This window comes from Bactrocera neohumeralis, chromosome 3 (assembly GCF_024586455.1).
Source record: "Bactrocera neohumeralis isolate Rockhampton chromosome 3, APGP_CSIRO_Bneo_wtdbg2-racon-allhic-juicebox.fasta_v2, whole genome shotgun sequence".
Lineage (NCBI taxonomy): Eukaryota > Metazoa > Arthropoda > Insecta > Diptera > Tephritidae > Bactrocera > Bactrocera neohumeralis.
The window spans coordinates 45,319,109-45,340,764 of NC_065920.1; the positions used below are offsets into that span (position 1 = coordinate 45,319,109).

General features: G+C 37.6%; 1 protein-coding gene and 1 long non-coding RNA gene across 2 annotated transcripts in view; both read right to left on the reverse strand.

Annotated features, from left to right (window-relative positions):
• LOC126752725 (uncharacterized) overlaps window positions 1–21,656 on the reverse strand; it is a 216,222-nt gene that overhangs the window by 33,323 nt on the left and 161,243 nt on the right. The gene's annotated exons all lie outside the window — the stretch shown is intronic.
• The window catches only part of LOC126752717 (lachesin), a 241,696-nt gene that overhangs the window by 2,000 nt on the left and 218,040 nt on the right, over window positions 1–21,656 (reverse strand). Inside the window, exon 11 of the mRNA XM_050463694.1 lies at window positions 14,372–14,813. Coding sequence (XP_050319651.1) covers window positions 14,551–14,813 — 263 coding nt within the window. The 3' untranslated portion in view covers window positions 14,372–14,550. The remainder of the gene's footprint in view (window positions 1–14,371; window positions 14,814–21,656) is intronic.

The following is a 21,656-nucleotide window of genomic DNA, read 5'->3' on the forward strand; positions in this document are numbered from 1 at the left end:
GAAAGTGCTGAGATTATTTCACTTCGCCTTATTCCATACAGCCTCTGCAGGAGGCGACGGGCAAGGTTCTCAACCTTACAGCACGGATAGTCGAGAGGACAATGACCTGTTAGAAGCTAGCCTTACTGACGGCAAAGAGCTAACTGAACCGCTAATGATCTATCCTGGGAAAAAAGGATCTTGCGACAGCACATGAGCTATCATCAGCTATCCATTTTTAGAACACAGGAGGAGAAGGGAGCTAGGATACCCTTCCTTGCCAGCTTTTGAGCTTTAAAGTTGTCTGCGACTCCGCTGTGGCCTGGCGTCCATAGCAATCTTATCACAAAGTGACAACCAGATTAAGCATTCCTTAACCAGCCTTGAATGCACGGTTAATGAGCCCAAAGCTAGTGTCGCCGCCCTGCTATCAGAGTGGATAATCACTTTTTTGAAGGAGGCTGCACATAGTTTGCTTTGACGACTCCATGATGCAAAATATCCGGTATAAAGTCAAAGTGTGTTATGTGTGTGAATTTATAAATCCTGATTCTCTAAGTCTGATAGCAATTTTCGAGGCCATGCATCTTCCGGCGATATCTATGGGCACTATATGAAAAATAGGAGTATGTGTCATGATTGGAATGGATTTTAGGGCACCACACAAGCTGATGAGCGCCGCCCTATAAACAAAGACTCTATATTACATAATGGATTTACTTTCGGTGAGAAACTTCACCTTTTCCCAATAGTTTCTCTGCAGTAGTAGAAAGCACTCGATGCTTTCTTTGCTCTGTCTTCGATATTATGAAGAAAGCTTCCTAGTTCCAGTTTTTCAAGATTAATGCGAAGCAACTTCCGGCCACCCAATTAGTTAATCCGCTGACATAGCCTTGCGTCAATGAGTGCTACATCATCTGAGTAGCCAATCTTCCGCCTAGCATTTCCCTCAAGTTTTTTCAAGACTTAGTTGACGGCCATGATTCAAAGAAAAGGAGAAAGAACTTCTCCTTGGAGGGTGCCTCTTTTTAAATTTTACCGAGTACAGTCGCTACCCCAATCCGTCACGATAACTCTATCGCGCGGAAAACTGAAAATAAAATTTTTGAGGTTTGATTCAAACTCACAACCGTCAAGAGCTGTTACAACTGCCTTCTGTAAGACGTTATTGAAAGCTTTTTCAATATCTAGGAAGATCCCTACAGCGAAATACATATAAATTGGTATACAAAATGATAATGCTACGCGCAAATATTCCTTAACCAATTTCACCGATTTTGGCCATACCATTACAAGTCTCAATATGAAAATGCACGAAATCGGACAACAAAAACGAATACTAAATTCTACCTCTTCATTTAAAAAATCCAGCATGAATGAAGTTATCAAAAAACATTTCTCACAAGTAAGGAAGGGCCAAGTTCGGGTGCAATCGAACATTTTATACTCTTGTAATTTGCAAGAATCAAAGCCACTTTGTACACTTGTACTTTAAGGTGTAAAAGTGATCATGTACAGTAAAGTCAGCCGTATGTTCGAAAATCCTGATATTAGTTATATAGGGGTTAGGTCAAGTTTTCGCTTAAATTGATCTATTTTAGACACAAAAGTAACAAAAAGTAGACAGAAAAACATGTTCTCTTATTTTCATTGGGATAACTCACATATTGGCCGATATTAGCGGTACAAAGTATATGGGGGCTAAGAGAAGTATTTGTCAGATTCAACCCATTTTGACATACAGACATACTATTATAAGAGAAGGATTATCCCTTAATTTCAGTTATAATATATCACACAGACATTTTCGATCAAACGTTAACAATAGGTACCGTTGTCTAAATATTCGGTACCTAAGGGCTTGAACAGATTTTATTGGATTTAAACAATGTTTGGTCTTAAGGTGTCACACAATAAAGACATTATTCGTGCAAAGTTTTATCTCATTATATTATTAAGGAAAATGTCACCTACTACATTTATCCGAAATCGGTTGGTCGGGTCCCGAGATATGGGATTACAACAAAAAGATGGGCGGTGCTACGCCATTTCAACCATTTTCACACTGTCGGTAGAGGTTCCAATTACATTAAAGCAAGGTGCCCCTTGCTACTCCGATCCTCTCTACCAAATTAGAACTTTACATCTTCAAGGGAAAAAATATTATGCGAAGTTTTTGGTACCTAGAAGTAAAATTAACATTTTGCTTATGGTCGCTTTTGAAAGTAATAATATTCATACATATTTTCCCAGATAGGATGATAAAAGCTATCTGACAATGACTACCTGCATAATGAAATTTTAATCTACTGTACATCCGGTTCCTACATGATCCCTACGTCATTTAAAGGAAAGAGAAAAGCAGATTTAAATAAGATCCATCTCGAGGTACTTTTTTCAAAAGACTTGTTTTGAGAGATCACGCATGTGTCATGTCAAGCTGTATATTATTTTCCTTCGTTAGTTTTTTTGCATTTCATCATTTAAAGACTTATGCCTTATCACGAAAATTAACGAGATCTTAAATTGAAAGTGTACAAAATACAGCTTGTGCAAGAACTGAAGCCGCTCGACCTTTTCAACTGACATCGCTTCGCTCTACAGGCTCTTGAAAAGTTTCAAGAAGATCCGACGTTTTCGAACCAAATTTTGTTTAGCAATGAGGCCCATTTCTGGCTCAATGAGTATGTAATCAAACAAAATTGCCGCATTTAGGACGAAGAGCAACCTAAAGAGATTCAAGAGCTGTCATTTAATTTAGAAAAAGCAACGATTTGGTGTGATTTGTGGGCCAGTCGAATCATCGGTCCATATTTCTTCAAAAATGATGGCGGTGAGAACTTAACCGTCAATGGCGACGAGCCATGACAGCGGATCTGCGGTGTACCTGCGGCCAATGAGCTAGAAAGGTTTATCATATGTATGTTTTGAGAAATTGGTAGGGAATCATTTACTATCCTGCTTACATATGACGCTCTTAATGGCAAGAATTTCTTATGCAGCCAACGTATTGTACGCATCTAACACCAAGCGATTACAATCTGTTCATGTCCTTGGAGAATTTTATGGTTAACAATCGCTTAAAGAGAAGCTTGTGAAAACCGACTGTTCCATTTTATTGTCAGTAGGCATGAGGGAAAATTTGTTATGATTATATTTTCAATGCAAATACATATATGCTTTCTGCAAGGGGGTCGAGAGATTAAATATTAACAAAATGTGTTTGCCATAGCATATTGTTAAAAAAAATAATTTGTGAGATCAAAAGAATTTCTATATAATCGAGTCTGGCACAAACATTGTAATAAAATTAATTTCTATTGAAATTAATAACCAGCAATTGTTTCAAGTTAATACCCAAATCCTTTAAAAGCCACAGTGATTAAAGTGTGCTGATACCAAAATAAATGAATAAATATATAAATATATAGTTGAATGAATGAGTGAATGAATGGAGCTTAATCAATTTTTGTGGATTTGCTGAAATTTTATTTTACGATGTACATTTAGTAAATTCGCGTACCACATATCCTTTCACAGGCCACACACATACACATGTCTTTATGTATATATCACTTTGTATAAATACATTTTGTGAGCGCGCACAAACAAGCAGATTAAGTTTCGCAGCTAGATATAAAAACCAACAACGCCAGCAACACTACTAGAGTGGCAACTGATGCGCACAAAAAGCCACTAAAGGATATCGAAGGACATGCGTGTATGCGCGTGAACAAATGCGACGCTTCAAAGCTATACAGATGTATACGCTGACAAACGGATTGCAGATTACCGCAGACACACTAAAAACAGATGCAAGCTTGCTTGTATGTATGTATGTGTGTGTGTGTGTGAGCGCTTAAATGATTGTACAAATACAAATGTAAGAGGCGGGGGTGGGGAGCTTGAGTATGTGTTGTGATTTCAAGCATATTTGCATGTTTGTTGTACGCTGAGGATGTTCGAGATAAGGACACAGCTGAACGGCGAAAGATAGTGTGGCGAAAGCTATTGGAATAGTTTATTACAGGAAATTTTTCAAGCTCATTTTTCAATTACCCGAAAAATAGTAAACAAACAGAAGATCGAGTACAAATGCGGGTAAGTGAAAACAGCAGGGAAGAAAGCGGGAAACAAAGATTTGCTGTGAGCAAAGTGAGCAGCAAGGAAGTGTGGAAGCTGCGCAATTCCAAGGCGAAAGCGAATGCGAATACGAACGCATACACGAGTATGTAAGAGATTATGCATGAAATGCAATAATTTTTGGTTGACAAAAATAACAAACGAAAGAAATGGCAAAAATATAGAAAAAACATGAAAGAGAAATAACAAATATTTAAGGGATAAGCGTGAAATAAGGAAAATGAAAATTTGTATTTGAATAACAAGCTGGAATTAATTTTAAGGTGGCCCTTACTGCAGTGGGGCAATATTTCAAATTAATTTATTATCCTCACTTCAATACTTTAATTGATTTTTAAGAACCCTTCACAGGTATATTTCTCATAATATCTATACGTAATACAAATTTAAAACGCAACCAATTAACCGTTTGCATCTAAGGAAAGACGTTGTACAAGTCGAATTAAAGATTAATTAAATTTTGATTCGCCAGTTTAATTTTTACTATATAGTAAATATGATGGAATCATGTGTAGAAGTTCACGCCAGTGAGGAAAGTTCTCTGATCGTCATTGACTTTGGAGTGGCCAGAAACGATTATTTTACATCTGGCTCAAGCAACTTCCGACCTTTGACCAATTATCCTCTGGATAGCCTAAGAACATCCGTTTGAAGGTAAAAGGCTAAAGTTAGAAGGCGAAACATCTCCTCTGCAGGGTTGTGCGCTGGGTTAGGGACCCGCCACGTAAAAAAACGCACCCAATGAAAAAGAACAACAAGCCTCGGATGAGTGACCCCCCTTTTGATGACGACCATGACAAACGAATTAAGGACTGTGATTTGAGGGCATGCATCTGGAATGTCCAATCCCTTAATTGGGAAGGTGCCGCTGTCCTCATTAGAGTGAAGGCTGACATCACCGCCGTCCGGGAAATGCGATGGACGGGACAAGGGCTAAGACGAGTAGGTCCTTGTGGCATTTTCTATAGTGGCCATATAAAGGAGCGCAAATTTGGTGTGGGATTCGTGGTGGGAGAGAGACTTCGTCGCCGCGTACTGTCATTCACCCCGGTGGATGAACGTCTAGCCACATTCCGCATCATAGCGAAGTCCTTCAACATACCGCTGATCTGCTCCCACGCCCCGACGGAAGAGAAGGACGATGTGACTAAAGATACCTTCTATGAGCGCTTGGGTGCACCTATGAGAGCGGCGGGGGCAGCAAAATCAAAATCGTGCTTGGCGACTTTAATGCCAGGGTGGGCAGGGTGGTTCTCTTTGGCGCAACAGTCGGTAAATTCAGCCTCCACGAGGAAACATCCCCAAATGAGTTGAGGCTGATCGACTACGCCGAGGCCCGAAATATGGTTATCTGTAGTCCTAGATTCCAGCATAAGAAAATTCATCAAGCCACCTGACAGTATGCGGATCGAAAAACTACCAACTACCACTATCTTCTTGCAGCCAAGATTTCCACCCGCCTCTGTGTAGCAAAGAACGCAAGCCAACAAACACAAAGAAAGTTCGACGTCGAGAAGCTGCAATCACAACAGACAGCCGAACGATTTTCTACTCGACTTGCACTCCTGCTCTCTGAGAGCACTCGTCAACAACTCGGTATAAGGGAACTGTGGGACGGCATTTCAAACTCCTTACGTACAGCTGCAACCGAAGCCATTGGTTTTCGGAAAGTGCAAAAGAACAGCTGGTACGACGAGGAGTGCTGTGTTGCAGCGGAGAGAAAACAGACTGCCTACCTCGCAACGTTACGATCTACCACAACACGTGAAGGATGGGATAGATACCGAGAGTTGAAGAGGGAAGCGAGACACATTTGCAGACAGAAAAACAGAGAGGCCGAAATGCGTGAGTATGAAGAGCTTTACAAGCTGGCCGGAAGGGGTAATGCTCGAAAACTCTATGCATAGTTTACTTATAGTATATAAGTTCTATCGAGCGTATTGTGTGAAAGATTAAAGCCCACCGTCAACAAACTGATTGAACCTTATCAGTGTAGCTTTAGACCTGGCAAATCAACCACCGACCAGATATTCAACATGCGCCAAATTTTGGAAAATACCGGTGAAATGAGAATCGACACACACCACCTCTTCGTCGATTTCAAAGCTGCTTTCGTCAGCACGAAAAAGAGCTGCCTTTAAGCCGCGATGTCTGAATTTGGTATCCCCGTAAAACTAATAAGGCCATGTAAATTGACGTTGAGCAACACGAAAAGCTCCGTCAGGATCGGGAAGGACCTCCCCGAGCCGTTCGATACCAAACGAGGTTTCAGACAAGGCGACTCCCTATCGTGCGACTTCTTCAACCTGCTGCTGGAGAAAATAATTCGAGCTGCAGAACTTAATCGAGCAGGTACAATCTTTTATAAGAGTGTACAGCTACTGGCGTATGACGATGATATTGATATCATCGGCCTCAAGACCCGCTCCGTTAGTTCTGTTTTCTCCAGACTGGACAAGGAAGCAAAATAAATGGGTCTGGTATTGAACGAGGGTAAGACGAAATATCTCCTGTCATCAAACAAACAGTCGTCGCACTCCCGACTTGGCTCTCACGTTACTGTTGACAGTCATAACTTTGAAGTCGTAGATAATTTCGTCTATCTTGAAACCAGTGTAAACACCACCAACAACTTGAAAATCGGACTGAGTAGGCAATTGAGAAGTAAAGTCCTCTCTCGACGAACAAAAACCAAACTCTAAAAGTCACTCATAATTCCCGTCCTGCTATATGCAGAGGCTTGGACGATGACAAGAATCGATAAGTCGACGTTTCGAGTTTTCGAGAGAAAGGTTCTGCGAAATACATATTTATTCTTTGCGCGTTGGCCACGGCGAATATCGCATTCGATGGAACGATGAGCTGTATGGGATATATGACGACATTGACATATAGTAGTTCAGCGAAATAAAGACAGCGGCTACGCTGGCTGAAATGTTGTCCGAATGGACGAAAACACTCCAGCTCTGTAAGTATTCGACGCAGTACCCGACGGGGGAAGCAGAGGAAGAGGAAGACCTCCACTCCGTTGGAAGGACCAGGTGGAGAAGGACCTGGCTTCGCTTGGAATATCCAATTGGCGCCACGTAGCGAAAAGAAGAAACGACTGGCGCGCTGTTGTTAACTGGGCTATAATCGCGTAAGCGGTGTCTTTTCCAGTAAAGAAGAAGATATAGTAAAATAATATAGTAAAAGTAAGAAAGTGCTAAGGCCGGGTGTAGCCGAACTTATTATATTACAAACAAATACAACAAAATGGTATTACATACAAATATATACAAAACTAATGCCCCTTAATGTCAATAGTGACTTCACAGATTAACCGATATATTCGGTAAAAATCAGCCAAATGCACTGAAGTCCACTTATTAGGTCCCAGGTACCTCTTAGGTAGGTCTTGTTAAGTTATAGTTCGATGTCTACAATTTATGAACATAAAATGAAATACTTTGAGACCATTATTTTATTGTAAACCCTTCATTGATGTTTGATTTGAATGTTATAAAGTGAAAGAATCAGATAGAATGTAAAAGTGTGTTATATGTGAAGTAGGCGTAGCTGTTATCTGATTTATGAGTCCTTGGGTTAACGTTGCACACCAAAGTTCCTGTGGTATGGGATTCTGTCAAAGGGGGGATGGCGTCACGCGATGATTTAATGATGATTTCGGCTGATTTTTGATTTTTGAATTCACTCACAGTTTCGATGGAATTTCCGGTGATCACGGATTTTGATTGGCCGACATATTGGTCGTCATTTATGTCCTCACGACCACTTTGAAAACTTAAAACCACTCGTGCACTCTGCTACAGGATAGGCAATCATCGCCATAAACTTGTTTCATCAATTGAAACGTTTCGGTAAAAGTTTTACCAATTTCAAAACAAAATTTAATGTTGGCTCTTTGTTCGAAGCTCATTTTCGCACCGATAACACAAACATACTGACATTTAAAAGGCAATAACTTCCCTTCAAATCCTTTAAATGTCATGAAATTCTAACTGGACAATCGATAAAAATAGCAGATTCAAACGCACCAGTCGACGCTAGATTCAAAAAGTCCTGTTTACTGTGGAACGCATCTTGTATAAAAACAGGCAGCAACAGCATTTTATATATGTATGTACTACTATACTTATATGTATATTAGAGTATTTAAAAAAAAAAAATTTTTTTTTTTGGTATTCGGAAAAATAGGTTCCTAGACACCTCTTTCCAAACATGAGGTTTTAATTGTAACGGGAAGGTCGACATACAGTTTTCTATTTTTTCTTATTATCAGATAGAAAAATTTATATCTGTTCCAACTTATTATGAAAAAATATCTTGTTCCTTAGATTTTGGAGAAAATTGAATGTCACAAAAAAGGTCTATTATGATTTTTTTCCCCAAACGTTTAAAAGATATGCACAAAAAGTTTGATTATTTTTATGAACATTTTTTATTTCTTATGAATTTTTAACTCAATGAAAAAAAATATTATGAATAAATTTTGGGAGAGGCTTTGTTAGAGGTGTCTAGGAATCTATTTTTCAGAGTACCAAACGAAAAACAAAAAAATTTTTTTTTTGATGATTATCTCGTAAACGCTTAACTTAATCGAAAAATCATAACATACCATTTTTTTAGAGCAGTAAATTTCCTAAAAAACTGTGAGTTTCATCATTCATAATATTTGGACCTTGAAGCGGCAAGATATACACTCTCTATGATAGGTCCAATTGGTTCGTTGAGGAACTGCATGTGTTTCTCTGCTGCCTGCTACAATTTAAATCAGTAAAATAAATAAATTTCTATGTAAATCGTCGCTATTTCAGTGTGAATTTAATAATTGTAGAATTACTGAATCTAAAAGTAAGAATTATTTAGAGGCGCCTGTTTATAGTTTTTTGTTTTGATTCTTTGACGGAAAAAGTGAATTTAGAAACGAATAGCCATTTCGAATTGGACCGTTCTTTTACTGATTCTATCGTAAAAGTAGTTTGATACTAAAAACTCATTCATATCGGGCATATCATAAGGACCACCATATGATAAGAATATTAAGGAAAAAAAAACAAATTTTTAAGCTTAATAATTACCTTCTGTTCATACTTTAGTCAAATTCGAGTTTTATATATACATATATCTTGAGACAATAGTATGTAGACGTAGCTTATATTTAAAAAAAATTGTATAGGAGTATTATTGCTTTTAAATCTGCATGCAGATCTTTGACAAAGTTTTGCTTTCATACCAGAAATAGAAGTGTGGATATATGAATCATATTTTTGGAAATATGATTCTAGATCTTCTTCTTCTTGTTATTGTTGTATTTGCAAAAAACATTTCTAAAATTATTTGGAAGAATGTAGCTGAGTTGACAGTCCTTGGCTAGATAAAACCCGTCTGTCTTGAGAACGGTTAAATAATATTTTGTGATTATTATACATGGAAAATTCTCCTCAAGTTGTGGTAGTAACCACAGAAATACTATCTATGTCTAGTAAAAAAATCGCATGCTTTAACATAATTACACAAAATTCTCAAAACCATAAAATTTGGCATTCGTAATTAATATAAATGAAAAAGCTATATATTCTTAATTCACATATTGATAGTACAATTTTGAGCCAACCCCAAAAAATGGATGGAATGGAACGATTTTTACGCTTCTGTGGAGTTAAAGAAGAATATATTTCTGTTTCAGAATTGCTTTGAGAAGTCTACTTCATCGAAAATACAAGTATTTGTAAACCAAAATTCGCTGAATGCATCGAAGGCCATCCCGACCGAACCTTATAAGAAAGGAAAATTGGATTAATTATTGAAATATTTGGATTAGCTCAGAAGTCAATTATCAAGGCGGTAATAAGTTATTATATTAAAATCATGAAAATCCGAATTTTGATCAGATCAGTATTGAAGATCTTATCGTGGGATCGTAGGTGACGGAGAAATATGCAATTACATATAATCAGAATTTTAAACACATATAACTAGTAGTTGCCGGAACTAATTCTGTGAAACCCCCAAAATATAAGGATTGGACCTACAATTGGAAAATTTATCACCAGGATAATATTTTAGTACAGTTCACTTTAGAGCTCAACAGAGTTTTATTTACGATTGAACTCTACGAAATAATTCTGTGAGACTATCACTTGGTTTCACTAGTGTTTGTGTTTCACCTTCTAACATTTATATAGTTTTATAAACTTTTTTGACTATTCTTAAAAGAATTAAGCAAGCATAAACTGAAGCTATTGGCTCTAAATCTTTATGGCGCTCAATTCATTTTTTTTTATTTTTGTAAGATTTTTGGAAATTCTTCGCTTTAAAATGCCGATCATTTCTAAAAAAATACTTTAGTTCCCATTATACTCGGTAGTGGTCTATCAACAGATGATAGTTCTCGGCAGCAATATCGTTAATATACTCAAACTGCAAATGCCATTCTTATTTATATATAATTTTATACTCGTATATAATGTAAGCTTAAATATATGTATATGTATGCACTCTACTGTAAACGAAGATAATCAAACGGACATATAGACACGACAGACAAATGGAATCATTTAAGCACGTCTGCTAAGATGCTCCATGCATTTTTATTTTATTCAAATATTTGCAAGTGCATGAGAAGAAGCGCTCTATTTACATTATGTATAAGAGGGGTTGTGTATGTGTATAGATGCAGATATGGCGACAATATCTGTTGCCGTAAAATCGTGCAGCATCGTAATCGAGCGCTGATGTCTGCAAGGGCTTCTTGGAGTGCATTTGTTTTGACCTGGTGTGTTTTTTGCGATCTCGTATGTAAAATTGTGTACATTTTTGCTTAGTAAAATATTTGATTGCTGCGCGTAATTTTATTGCCATTTTTTTTAGAAGGACTGAACTTTTTATACCCTGGAACAGGGTATATTAAATTTGTCACGAAATTTGTAACACCCAGAAGGAAGCGTCGGAGACCCTATAAAGTATATGTATATATAAATGATCAGTATGTTGAGCTGAGTCGATTTGGCCATCTCCGTCTGTCTGTCTGTCCGTCTGTCCGTCCGTCTGTCTCTATATATACGAACTAGCCCCTCAGTTTTTAAGATATTGTTTTGAAATTTTGCGTCATTTTCTCTTCAGGAAGCTGCTCATTTGTCGGAACGGCCGATATCGGACCACTATAACAAGTTCTTATATGGAAAACTTTCACATTTGACAATGTATCTTCACAAAAGTTGGCACAGGTTATTTTCTAAGATAATTACGTAATTTACGAAGAAATTGTTCAGATCGGCTTACTATAGCATATAGCTGCAATACAAACTGAACGATCGGAAACAAGTTCTTGTATGGAAAACTTTTGCATTTGACAAGATCTATTCCCGAGATTTGGAACGAATTATTTTCTAAAGCAATAATATAATCTCCGAGGAAATTGTTCAGATCGGTTAACTTTAGCATATAGCTGTCATACAAACTGAATGATCGGAAACAAATGCTTGCATGGGAAACTTCCTCATTTGACAATATATCTTCACGAAATTTTGGTATGAGTTATTGTTTATAGAAATAATGTAATATCGGAAGAAATTGTTCAGATCGGCTCACTATAGCATATAGTTGCCATACAAGCCGAACGATCGAAATCAAGGGCTCAGGATCTTCACGAAATTTGACATGGATTACTGCTTAAGGTAATAACATAATCTCCGAAAAAATTTTTCAGATCGGATTACTATAGCATATAGCTTCCATACAAACTGGACACATAGTTACTAAAAGAAATACACCTGTGAAGGGTATATTAGCTTCGGTGCATCCGAAGTTAACGTTTTTTCTTGTTTTACCCAATTTTTGAGAATAAATCTAATATGTATATTGGGTAGTCGAAAAATTCTTTTCGTATTATGTCAATAGATGTCGTAGCAGTTGTATATCTCCAGTGGTACCACCCACATTGTGCCATATCATATAGTGTTGGAAAGGTGAGATTTTAAGCTTCATTAAAGTTAAATTCGGAGAAGTTGAGAAAAGTTATAGCTGTTCAAAAACGAGTGAAAGTAAGGAAGATATTTGCTATATTTTGAAATTTTTGTATAAAAATCGAACCATTTCTGAGACGAATGGTAACAGCAGACGAAAAATGATCAAAAGCTCAACAACTGGTGGCAAAGCTAGGATTGACGCCTCGAAAGGTTATGCTGAGTGTTTGGTGGGATTGGAAAGGAAAGGGCTTCGTCTTCCATCAGAACAACGCTAGACCATACACATCTTTGATGACACGGCAAAAACTGGGAGAGCTTGGCTGATAAGTTTTCATGCATCCACCATATAGTATAATATAGCCCTGACCTTGCACCATCGGACAACCATTTGTTTCGGTCAATGTAGAACTCCCTTAATGGAGTAAATTTGACTTCAAGAGAGGCCTGTGAAAATTACTTGTCGCAGTTTTTCGCTGAGAAACCAGAAAAGTTCTACACTGATGGAATAATGTCCCTAATGAAAAAATGCCAAAAGTGATCGAACAAAATGATACATATTTGGTTAATTAAAGTTCATTATAAATATAAAAAATAAGTTGAAGTTTGATTAGAAATATGAAAAAACTACCCAATATATACTTAGAGCTTCTTCTTATTATTTACTGGCGTAGACACTGGTGACGCGGTTATAGCCGAGTTAACAACAGCGCCAGCCTTTTCTTCTTTTCGCTATTGGTGCCGGTTCAAGATACCAGTGCAGAGGTTTTTCTTCTGATCTTTCCATCGATATGGATTCTTCCTTTCCCTCTACTTCTTTGGGGTATACTCCTACTAAGAGGTTAGCATTAGCTATTTGAAGAAAGTTTATAAGAAGAGAGATGAGAATGAAGAAAAGCATGCTGTAAAGCACGTCAAGAAAAATAAGATTACTATGAATGAATTGAAGAAGTTTGTGCGAAGAAAATTATAAAAGACCTGGATTTGTGGAAATCAAAATTGACTTTTGAACCATGATAACGTCCCTGCTTGTGCATCGATGTTTGTGCGCGAATATTTGGCCAAAAACGACACATTAATGGTGCACCAGCCACCGTATTCCCCTCACTTGACCCTCTGTGAAATTTTTGTTCCCAAAATTGAAGAGAATCATGAAAAGACAAAATTATTATTTTTAATTTCTTTAAGTATTAGAAAAAACGCTGATAGAACTTCAATATATGTATCTGTGGGTGAATGCTTTGAAGGAGGCAGAATAGCTATTTATGAATTAATAAACAATTTCTTAAGACATTCAAAACTCGCGTTATTTTTTGAATAAGCCTTGAATATATCTATAAGTGATTTGCATTACAAGCTGAGTCAATATTGGCAAGTTCGTCTATTTGTACGGGGATCGGATTTTGAGATATCGATCTGAAATTTTGCACATGTCCGTTTTTACTCAAGAAACAGCTGATTTGCCATAATCGTCGACTCGGGTACACTATAGCATATGCGTAGCTGCAATACAAATTGATGGATCAAAATCAAGATAAAGATCTGTTTGAAATATCGAGAAAAACAGGAGCAAAAGCAATTGCAGAGAGTCACTACCATACATGACGTTTCGTGTCAGATTCAGTCTTCCCTAGGTTTTTTCCATTATTCGATCTTATACACAGAAGATATCTGATATATTTATATGGGCTTGCGAATTCAAAAAACCCCCACCAAATAGGTTGACATACATTGACTTGGAATGGCAGTGCCGACCCACTTCAAAAAACATTATTTTTTTTTGAAATTGGAGTTCAGTATCCTTATACAAATTATTTTAATTGAAATAGGAAATCTATTGAACTTAATTATTTTTTGATTTGTATTACTATATGTGAATAAATTGATTAATTTGAACTAATCTGAATAAGAAGTATTTCCTTCAAACGGAAAGAAGAGAAATTCAGGTACAAAGGACCACACCATCGTCCAGTTGAAAATAGAATATGTATAATTATGCAATTTCTAAATGTATTAAGTTTCAATGTAGTAACTAGTAATTGGAAAGGGAAGTTGCTTGTTTGTTTCCCAAGGTGCTTTTGAGATTCACTTTGCAAAATACAAGTATCACTCATGCGCACTGTCGTCCATTCAAACGTACCTTACAAATTAGCATGAAGAAGTAAACAAATAAATTAAATTTTAATACACTTATACTTACATACATTTCGCTAATATAAGTCTGAATGTATGTATGTCTATTTATATACATTTGTTTGTATTAGATATGCCGCATACCGCACCTTCGGTACGAAGTAGCACTCGCGACGATGAATTCCCAACTCCAACTTGCCACGAGCAACAACCGAATACCACACACTTTGAGAATGCGTTGTTGTTGTTGTCGCCACCGTTTTATTGTTGTTATTGTTATGCTCTTATTATCGTCGCTTGCTTGTTGCCGTCGTCGCTGTGCTTCGCTTCAGATATTCGCTCGCCATAGTGTCGTGGCTGTGAGCGTGGCGACGGACAACTCATTCGATATGAATTTGAACAAGGATAATGCGACGTAGAGGAGTGTAATCGTATTTGCCGCGTGCAGTAGTCGCTGTGCGTTAAAATGCATTTGTGGCGCTGCAGCATTCGCGAAGACCCACGGAGAGCGCGGTGAGGGTACGACGCCGGTCGACGATTTTTGCGTTTTCTCGTAGACACCAGCATTACGTGTCGGTAGTTGTGTGTGTACTGTAAGAAAAAAGGAAACAACAAATTGTAAGAAGAAGAAGTTATAGAAAAGTGATATTGGAGCGTTAGGAAGTTATGGTGCGTGTTTGTATATACTAGACCTTAGCTTGTATGTTTTTATGCATTGATATAAATTTTTTAAGTAAATAAAAGTCGCATCTGCCATTAGATGTTTTTAGAGGCACACAGTGTAAGCTAACGCCATTCTGGATAGTTGTATAACGAGATTAGAAAAAATAATTCTTAGACCAAGAAAAATGAGAGCGTATGAGAAATATCTTCCATTAAAATTAGTAAATACTATGGCCGAAAATAAAGGACTTCTTTGGTCACTTCATTTTGTGGATCAGAGTTTATAGGTATGTTTTCAGCTCAACTAACATCTGGCTGAAATGCTGCCGAGTCGGCAGTCCTTGGCCGGATGAAAATTCGAGTCCGTTTCGTTTATATAGACCGGACTGTGTGAGAGTGTCAAGGATATTTTGTGTACTACATCGTTGTCTCTGTTTGGTTGTGGAGCTAGCTATATTTTATTTGTAGAGTTGACTTTCACGTTTTGTCTTGTCTTCTTGTCTAAATCTCATACTATTTATTATTTTACGTTTATTTCAAAGCTTCATTGCTTCTTTTTGTACTGATTGGAATCAATGCATCAGGTTAATCTCTAAAAGGCCGAATTGGAATACAATTACGTTTAATTTTGGGATTCTTATGCTTTGGTGGTTTTTCGGAGTAAGTTCCATTGTTGTCTCCTTGAAAAACCACTTTTTTCTTTTGAAAAATTAACAATTTTCGTAGCAATTAGTCGTCGATTCATCCTAATAATTCGATCTCTACTACGAGGGCTGCTATATATGTTTCTGGCCTAGGCAACACTAAGTGTTGCCAGGTGCAATCTGACATTTCCATCGGAAAGTTTGACATTTTTTAGCATAACATCACTCACAACGTTTTGTCATTTAATCGTGAATTGTTTATTTACAGGGAATTAAAAAATTCATCTCTGCCAAAAAATGGAATTAACTCGTGAACGACGTGGATTATCACGACAAGAGTGCATCGATGAACTAAAATCTTTGTATGGCTATGAAGCACCATCCTATAGCACTGTGAAAAACTGGTACAACGAATTCAATCGTGGCCGACGCTCGCTCAAGGACGAATTCCGTGAAGGTCGTCCAAAAACAGCCGTTGTGCCAGAAAACATCGATGCCGTACGTGAACTGAAAATGCAAGACCGTCATGTAACATACCTTCAGATAGAGGCATGCCTATGCATTTCTCCCACCAGCATACATTCGATATTGCATGAACACCTGGCCGTAAAAAAGGTTTGTTCTCGTTGGATCCCGCACAATTTGACAATCGTTCAAAAAAAGGCTCGTGTGGATTGGTGTAAAGAAATGCTGAAAAAATACGATCGCGGTGCTTCAAAAGACGTTTATAAGATCGTCACAGGTGACGAATCATGGATCTATGCGTATGAGCCCGAAACAAAACAGCAGTCGAACGTGTGGGTCTTCCAAGACGAGCCAAATCCAACGAAAGTTGTTCGTGGAAGAAGCACTTCGAAGCAAATGGTCGCTTGTTTCTTTGGCAAAACTGGTCATGTGGCGACTGTTCCGCTGGAGCAACGTAGGACGGTCAATTCTGAGTGGTACACCACCATTTGTTTACCTGAAGTCTTCGGAGAAATTCGAAAAATGAACATGAGAAGACAAATCATTGTGCACCATGACAATGCGAGCTCTCACACATCGGCTCAAACCGGCGTCTTTTTGACCGGCCAAAACGTCGAATTGATGGGTCATCCGCCGTACAGCCCTGACTTGGCACCCAATGACTTCTTTTTATTCCCACACATCAAGAAAATAATGCGTGGTCAACGATTTTCGTCGCCAGTAGATGCTGTTGAAGCATTCAAAAACCATGTTTTGGAGGTGTCTCAATCGGAGCGGAAAAAGTGCTTCGAAAATTGGTTTGAGCGCATGCAAAAGTGTATAAATCTTGATGGAGAATATTTTGAAAAACAATAAAACCATTTTCGTTGATAAATGTTCCTATTTTCATTATTAGGTCAGAAATATATATAGCAGCCCTCGTATATCCCTATGTCTGTTTTGTTTTTCTCCAGGTTATATCTTGTGAATTTCAGAAAACGGCACTCATCATCTTTTCGGACAATAGGAAAGTTTTCATTTACTTAAAAAAAGTTCGCCCAGACTTCAACGATTGTTAGTTGAGTGAAAGTTTCGATTCTTAATTGGTTTTAGAACTAGTTCAGTTTACCAGTGGAGTCATGTTTCGTCGGTAGTCACGAAACGACGTAGATCCTTTTTCAATCACACTTAAACAGCATCAAATACTGTTGCAAAGTAGTCCCACGGTTGCGAATTGTTACACGGATTGAGTAAAGATGGCGCTATTGATCAGACAGCTTTCTCATGCCCAATATTTAATACAGCATTTGATCCATTTAAGATGTCTAGAGTCTTAGCTATGAGCCTTTATACGTATGGATCGAAGTTAAGAGAGAAAGTAGATGGCGGAGTCTTTTGTCGGGAGCTCACCACCAAATCTAGTTCCAGATTACCAAACCATTGCACCGCCTTTCAAGTGGAGGTGGCTGCTATCAAGGTAGCGGTAGATGCACTGCTCTGAAGTGCGGCTTCCTTTAGAAAGGTATGCATTCACTATCGGAGCACAGCTCGCTGGCTCAAAACTAATTAAAGACTCCATGACTTCATAAAAAATAGCATCAAGCTTCTGCCATATTATAGTTACTTGTATGGGTGTGCGATAACGGTCGGAAACTGTAAAGCTGTTCAGCTTGCACTCTTTTCTCAATTCCATCTGATTGGAAGCGAGCCGGTTTTCCGCTGTCTTTTTGACATCGGACCTTTGGACCTGCAGTGAGTTTAGCAAGCACTGGTCATCAACCAGAACTTGTTCGACTGCGAGATTCTTATTGCGCAGTATAAACAGCAAGAAGACCTCTGAGTTACTGGCTCGCGGCTGTTATATGTAGGTGTTTTAACTGGAGATTTTCCAATAGGTTTACACGCGATGCGGCTAACTATTCTGTCTTATTGCCAAAATTGTATTGAGGAAAGCGTGGTGGAATCTCCTCGTCACTTCCTCCTCTACTGCCCGCTCTTGCCATACTGAGATTGAAATATCTCGGTAGACGTACCTTTGGCGAACTCAACGAAGTGGAATGACATTAATCGTCTTAATAATCGATTGCGGATCAACCCCAACATAACCTAATCAGCTATCTCGTGAATGTTCAATTTTCGATTTGACAATACGAGATCGGGGATTTCAGTCACTTTTCGCTTTGGTGGCCATTTTCATGGAAACCAATTTTTGGTAACCACCATGGAAGGATCCTTTCCTCAACAAAACTAGTGTGAACATTCTACAAAATATTCAGTAATAAGTTTTGTTACTATTTTTAATCGGCACACTGTATTCTACATAGTGTCACAATGCGCTTTTCAACCACCAAAAACAAAAAAGTCGAAGTAAGAAAGAATGGTGAGCGCAGTAAAAAAGTGAAATACGATTTTATCACATTATGTTGCGAAAATGTAGTTTTTGTGTAAATTTCTGCAAAAATATTTTGTATTGCAAAGCTTTCGCTGTTTATTGCACTTGCTTATTATTAATGTTCCGTTGTGTTGTTGTTGTGTTGTCGTTAGCCTTGTTTTTGGGCTTACGCTTTTACTAAATTCACTTAAAATTGTTGTTTTTGCGCATTCAGTGCTTTTTGTTCAGCATCCGCAGAGCGGAAAGTGTAGCCGTTTGAAGCAGTCAATTAAGGCGAAAGCGAATTTCAGCGCACTCTCCGCCAAATGCTCGCTTGTAAGGTTACTACTGCAAGTGCAGCGTGCGTGTTTGTATGTTTGTTTATATGTCGCATGCGATTTTCTGCGAACAACTGCTGTTGCTGCAACATTGTTACACTTCTTTATTGTGTGCAGCAGCTGGGCGCCTCACTGCACGACTTTTTTACGATTTTGCTTTGACTTCGCGCTGCGAAGAGCTACAATTTCTTTTAAGTCGCTGGTCTTTCTCTGTTTTTCCGCTTGTGCTCTTTTGACAAATTCGCTTAACCAATACGGGTGCTACAATGTAATTAATTAAAACGATGAGCAACACTAAATCTCTGTTAAACCCGATTACTTCGCCGGTATGGCAGTCAAGTCTGCACACACACGCGCAAATTGAAGAAGTTACATATAATTAAGTGGTGTTTTTCAAGTATAACCGTAATTATAAAAGTACAAATACACTCATACTGTTGTCTACTGATTTTTCTTTAATTACTTTTACTCGAAGTGATTTCGCGTAATCAATACCATGAGATTCACCTTAGCACCTTACTGTCTTTGTGTGGGCTCTCAGCGAAAAAGCGAGTTGTTTGTTCGATTCTTTTCCGTAAAAAAGCTTTTAGCGGCTCAAAAGCTTGCGTTTTAATAGAAAACGGAGAAAAAATTGTTGAAAAGAAACAAAATGAAAGAAAAAAATGTAAGAAGTAGGCGCAGATTAAGAGAAACATTTCTTTAAGAGAAAAGTATCAAGAGTATTACGGTGAGTAAATAGATATATAAGTGAAATATAAAGGTAAGCAAAGGATTAGAAAATAATTAAAGTCTTTCTTAGTAAAACAGATAATTGCAGCATTCTTGTAATTACTATATTACGGGACTAAACCTCAAAAGAAAAAAATAAATCAACTATTTTAAGTAATATCTGCAGTACAATATACTACTGTGATCAAATTGAAAGGTGAATTTTTAATTTATACTTCGTGTGTTTTTCGAATCGGTAAATTTTTTTTCTGTAAGTTGGTAGTACTGTAAGTGATATCTATGCTAAATTTCACGTCATTCTCAAATATTCATTATTATTTGAAATACGCGTCGTAAGAGCCTCACAACTAACAGTGAATTTTTTGAACAAAGAATTGCGACAATGCACCATCTCATACTACATTGGTTATTCGTGATCATTTCAACATATTTTCAATTAATATCGTGCCGCAACCACCGCATTCGCCTGATTCACCTTCGTGTAACTTCTGGCTATTCAGCAAATTCACGTGACTACTCCGAGGACACCGTTTTGACTCAATTGAGGATATAAAGCTGAACCTTAGAGCCATCTTCGATTCACGATTTATCCAAGTGCTATGATGACGGGAAAATTCGTTGGCGTAAGTGTATTGCAGCGGGAGGGGATTACTTTGAAGGAGATGAAATGAACAAAATTCACCTTTCAATTTGATCACAGTAGTATACCATGTGAATTCCACAAATAATTTAAGTTAGTTCATATAGTATTGGTTGGGCATCCAAATTAGGCATGATGTATCAGAGATAGTAAGGCGAACATATGATCTCTACCATTCAATTTTCAACTTCACCTACGTACGGTACCTGCTGTTAGCGAACGAGACTTTGGCGACCGAGTGAGAGTAGCATATCCTTATAGACTGCGTCGAGTAAATGCGGTTGCGAAAACAAGCTAATTATTTGGCAAAAAGCCTTCGTAAGCTCGAAAAAGCGGTACAAAAAATTAAATAAATACGACTAAATTCTTAAAAATTATGCTATGGAACGCAAATGGCCTACCTAAACACCAAAATGAGCTAGAAACAATTCTCGTTTCCGAATAAATTGACGTTTGCTTAATATCTGAGACCCATTTTAGCAAGCAAACCTGCCTTAAGTTCAGAAAGTTTGAAATGTATCATGCAGTACATCCGAATAATTGTGAACGCGGAGGTGTCGCCATTATAACAAGAATCAACATAAAACACCAAGAAGAAAACCGCATATCTATAGAAGAATTTCAAGAAATAACGATAACAATAGATAGTGACAACTACTTATCCCTTACAAGAGTCTACATTCCCCAAGACATCCAATAAAGTGCGCTTTGTATATAGAATTGATCAATAACCAGAAAAACAGTTTTATAATGGGTGGGGGTTATAATGCGAAACATACCCACTGGGGCTCGAGGCTTATAAATACAAAAGGCAGAGATTTATTAAAAGCTCTTCAAATGACAGGGTGCAGTATAAAGTTTACTGGATCACCTACTTACTGGCCAACAGATCCACTTAAAACACCAGATCTTATTGACTTTTTCATTACCAAACATATCTCTTCTAATTATATGTGCATCGAAAGCGGTTTGGATATGACTTCTGGCCATTCACCAATATATTTAACACTACATGAAAATGTTGTTATTAAGGTATCACCACTTACGTTAACAAATAAAAGCACTGACTGGGAATACTTTAAGGTAATGCTATCCAATGTTAATAATCACGCAAATATAAGTTGTAATTCCGAGCTAGATAACGAAATCATGAATTTGACAAACACAATTCAACATGCAGCTTGGAGTAGTACACCAATAAAAGAAATGTTACATCAGGTCATAAGTACACCCAAGAAATTAAAGAAATGGAGCAGAAAAACGTCGATTACGCCGAAAGTGGCAGCAAACAAAATCTCCAGCTGACAAAAGGTGTCTTAAAAAATGCGTAAAAAACTTACCAATAAGATAAGGCATATCAAAATATAGGTATCTGTAAACTATATGACACATCCAATGCAGCAGAAATGGAACCTAATTCTTACGAGAATTACACCGAAATTTTGGTAATTATTAACGATTAGTTACGTGCAGAAATAAAAAAAACTGAAGTCTAAAAAATCACCTGGGCTTGACCTTATTACCAGCGAAACACTAAAACGGCTTTCTCAAATTGTTATAAGTAAAATTACTGCTATAATGAACGCTACTATTAATATGCAATAC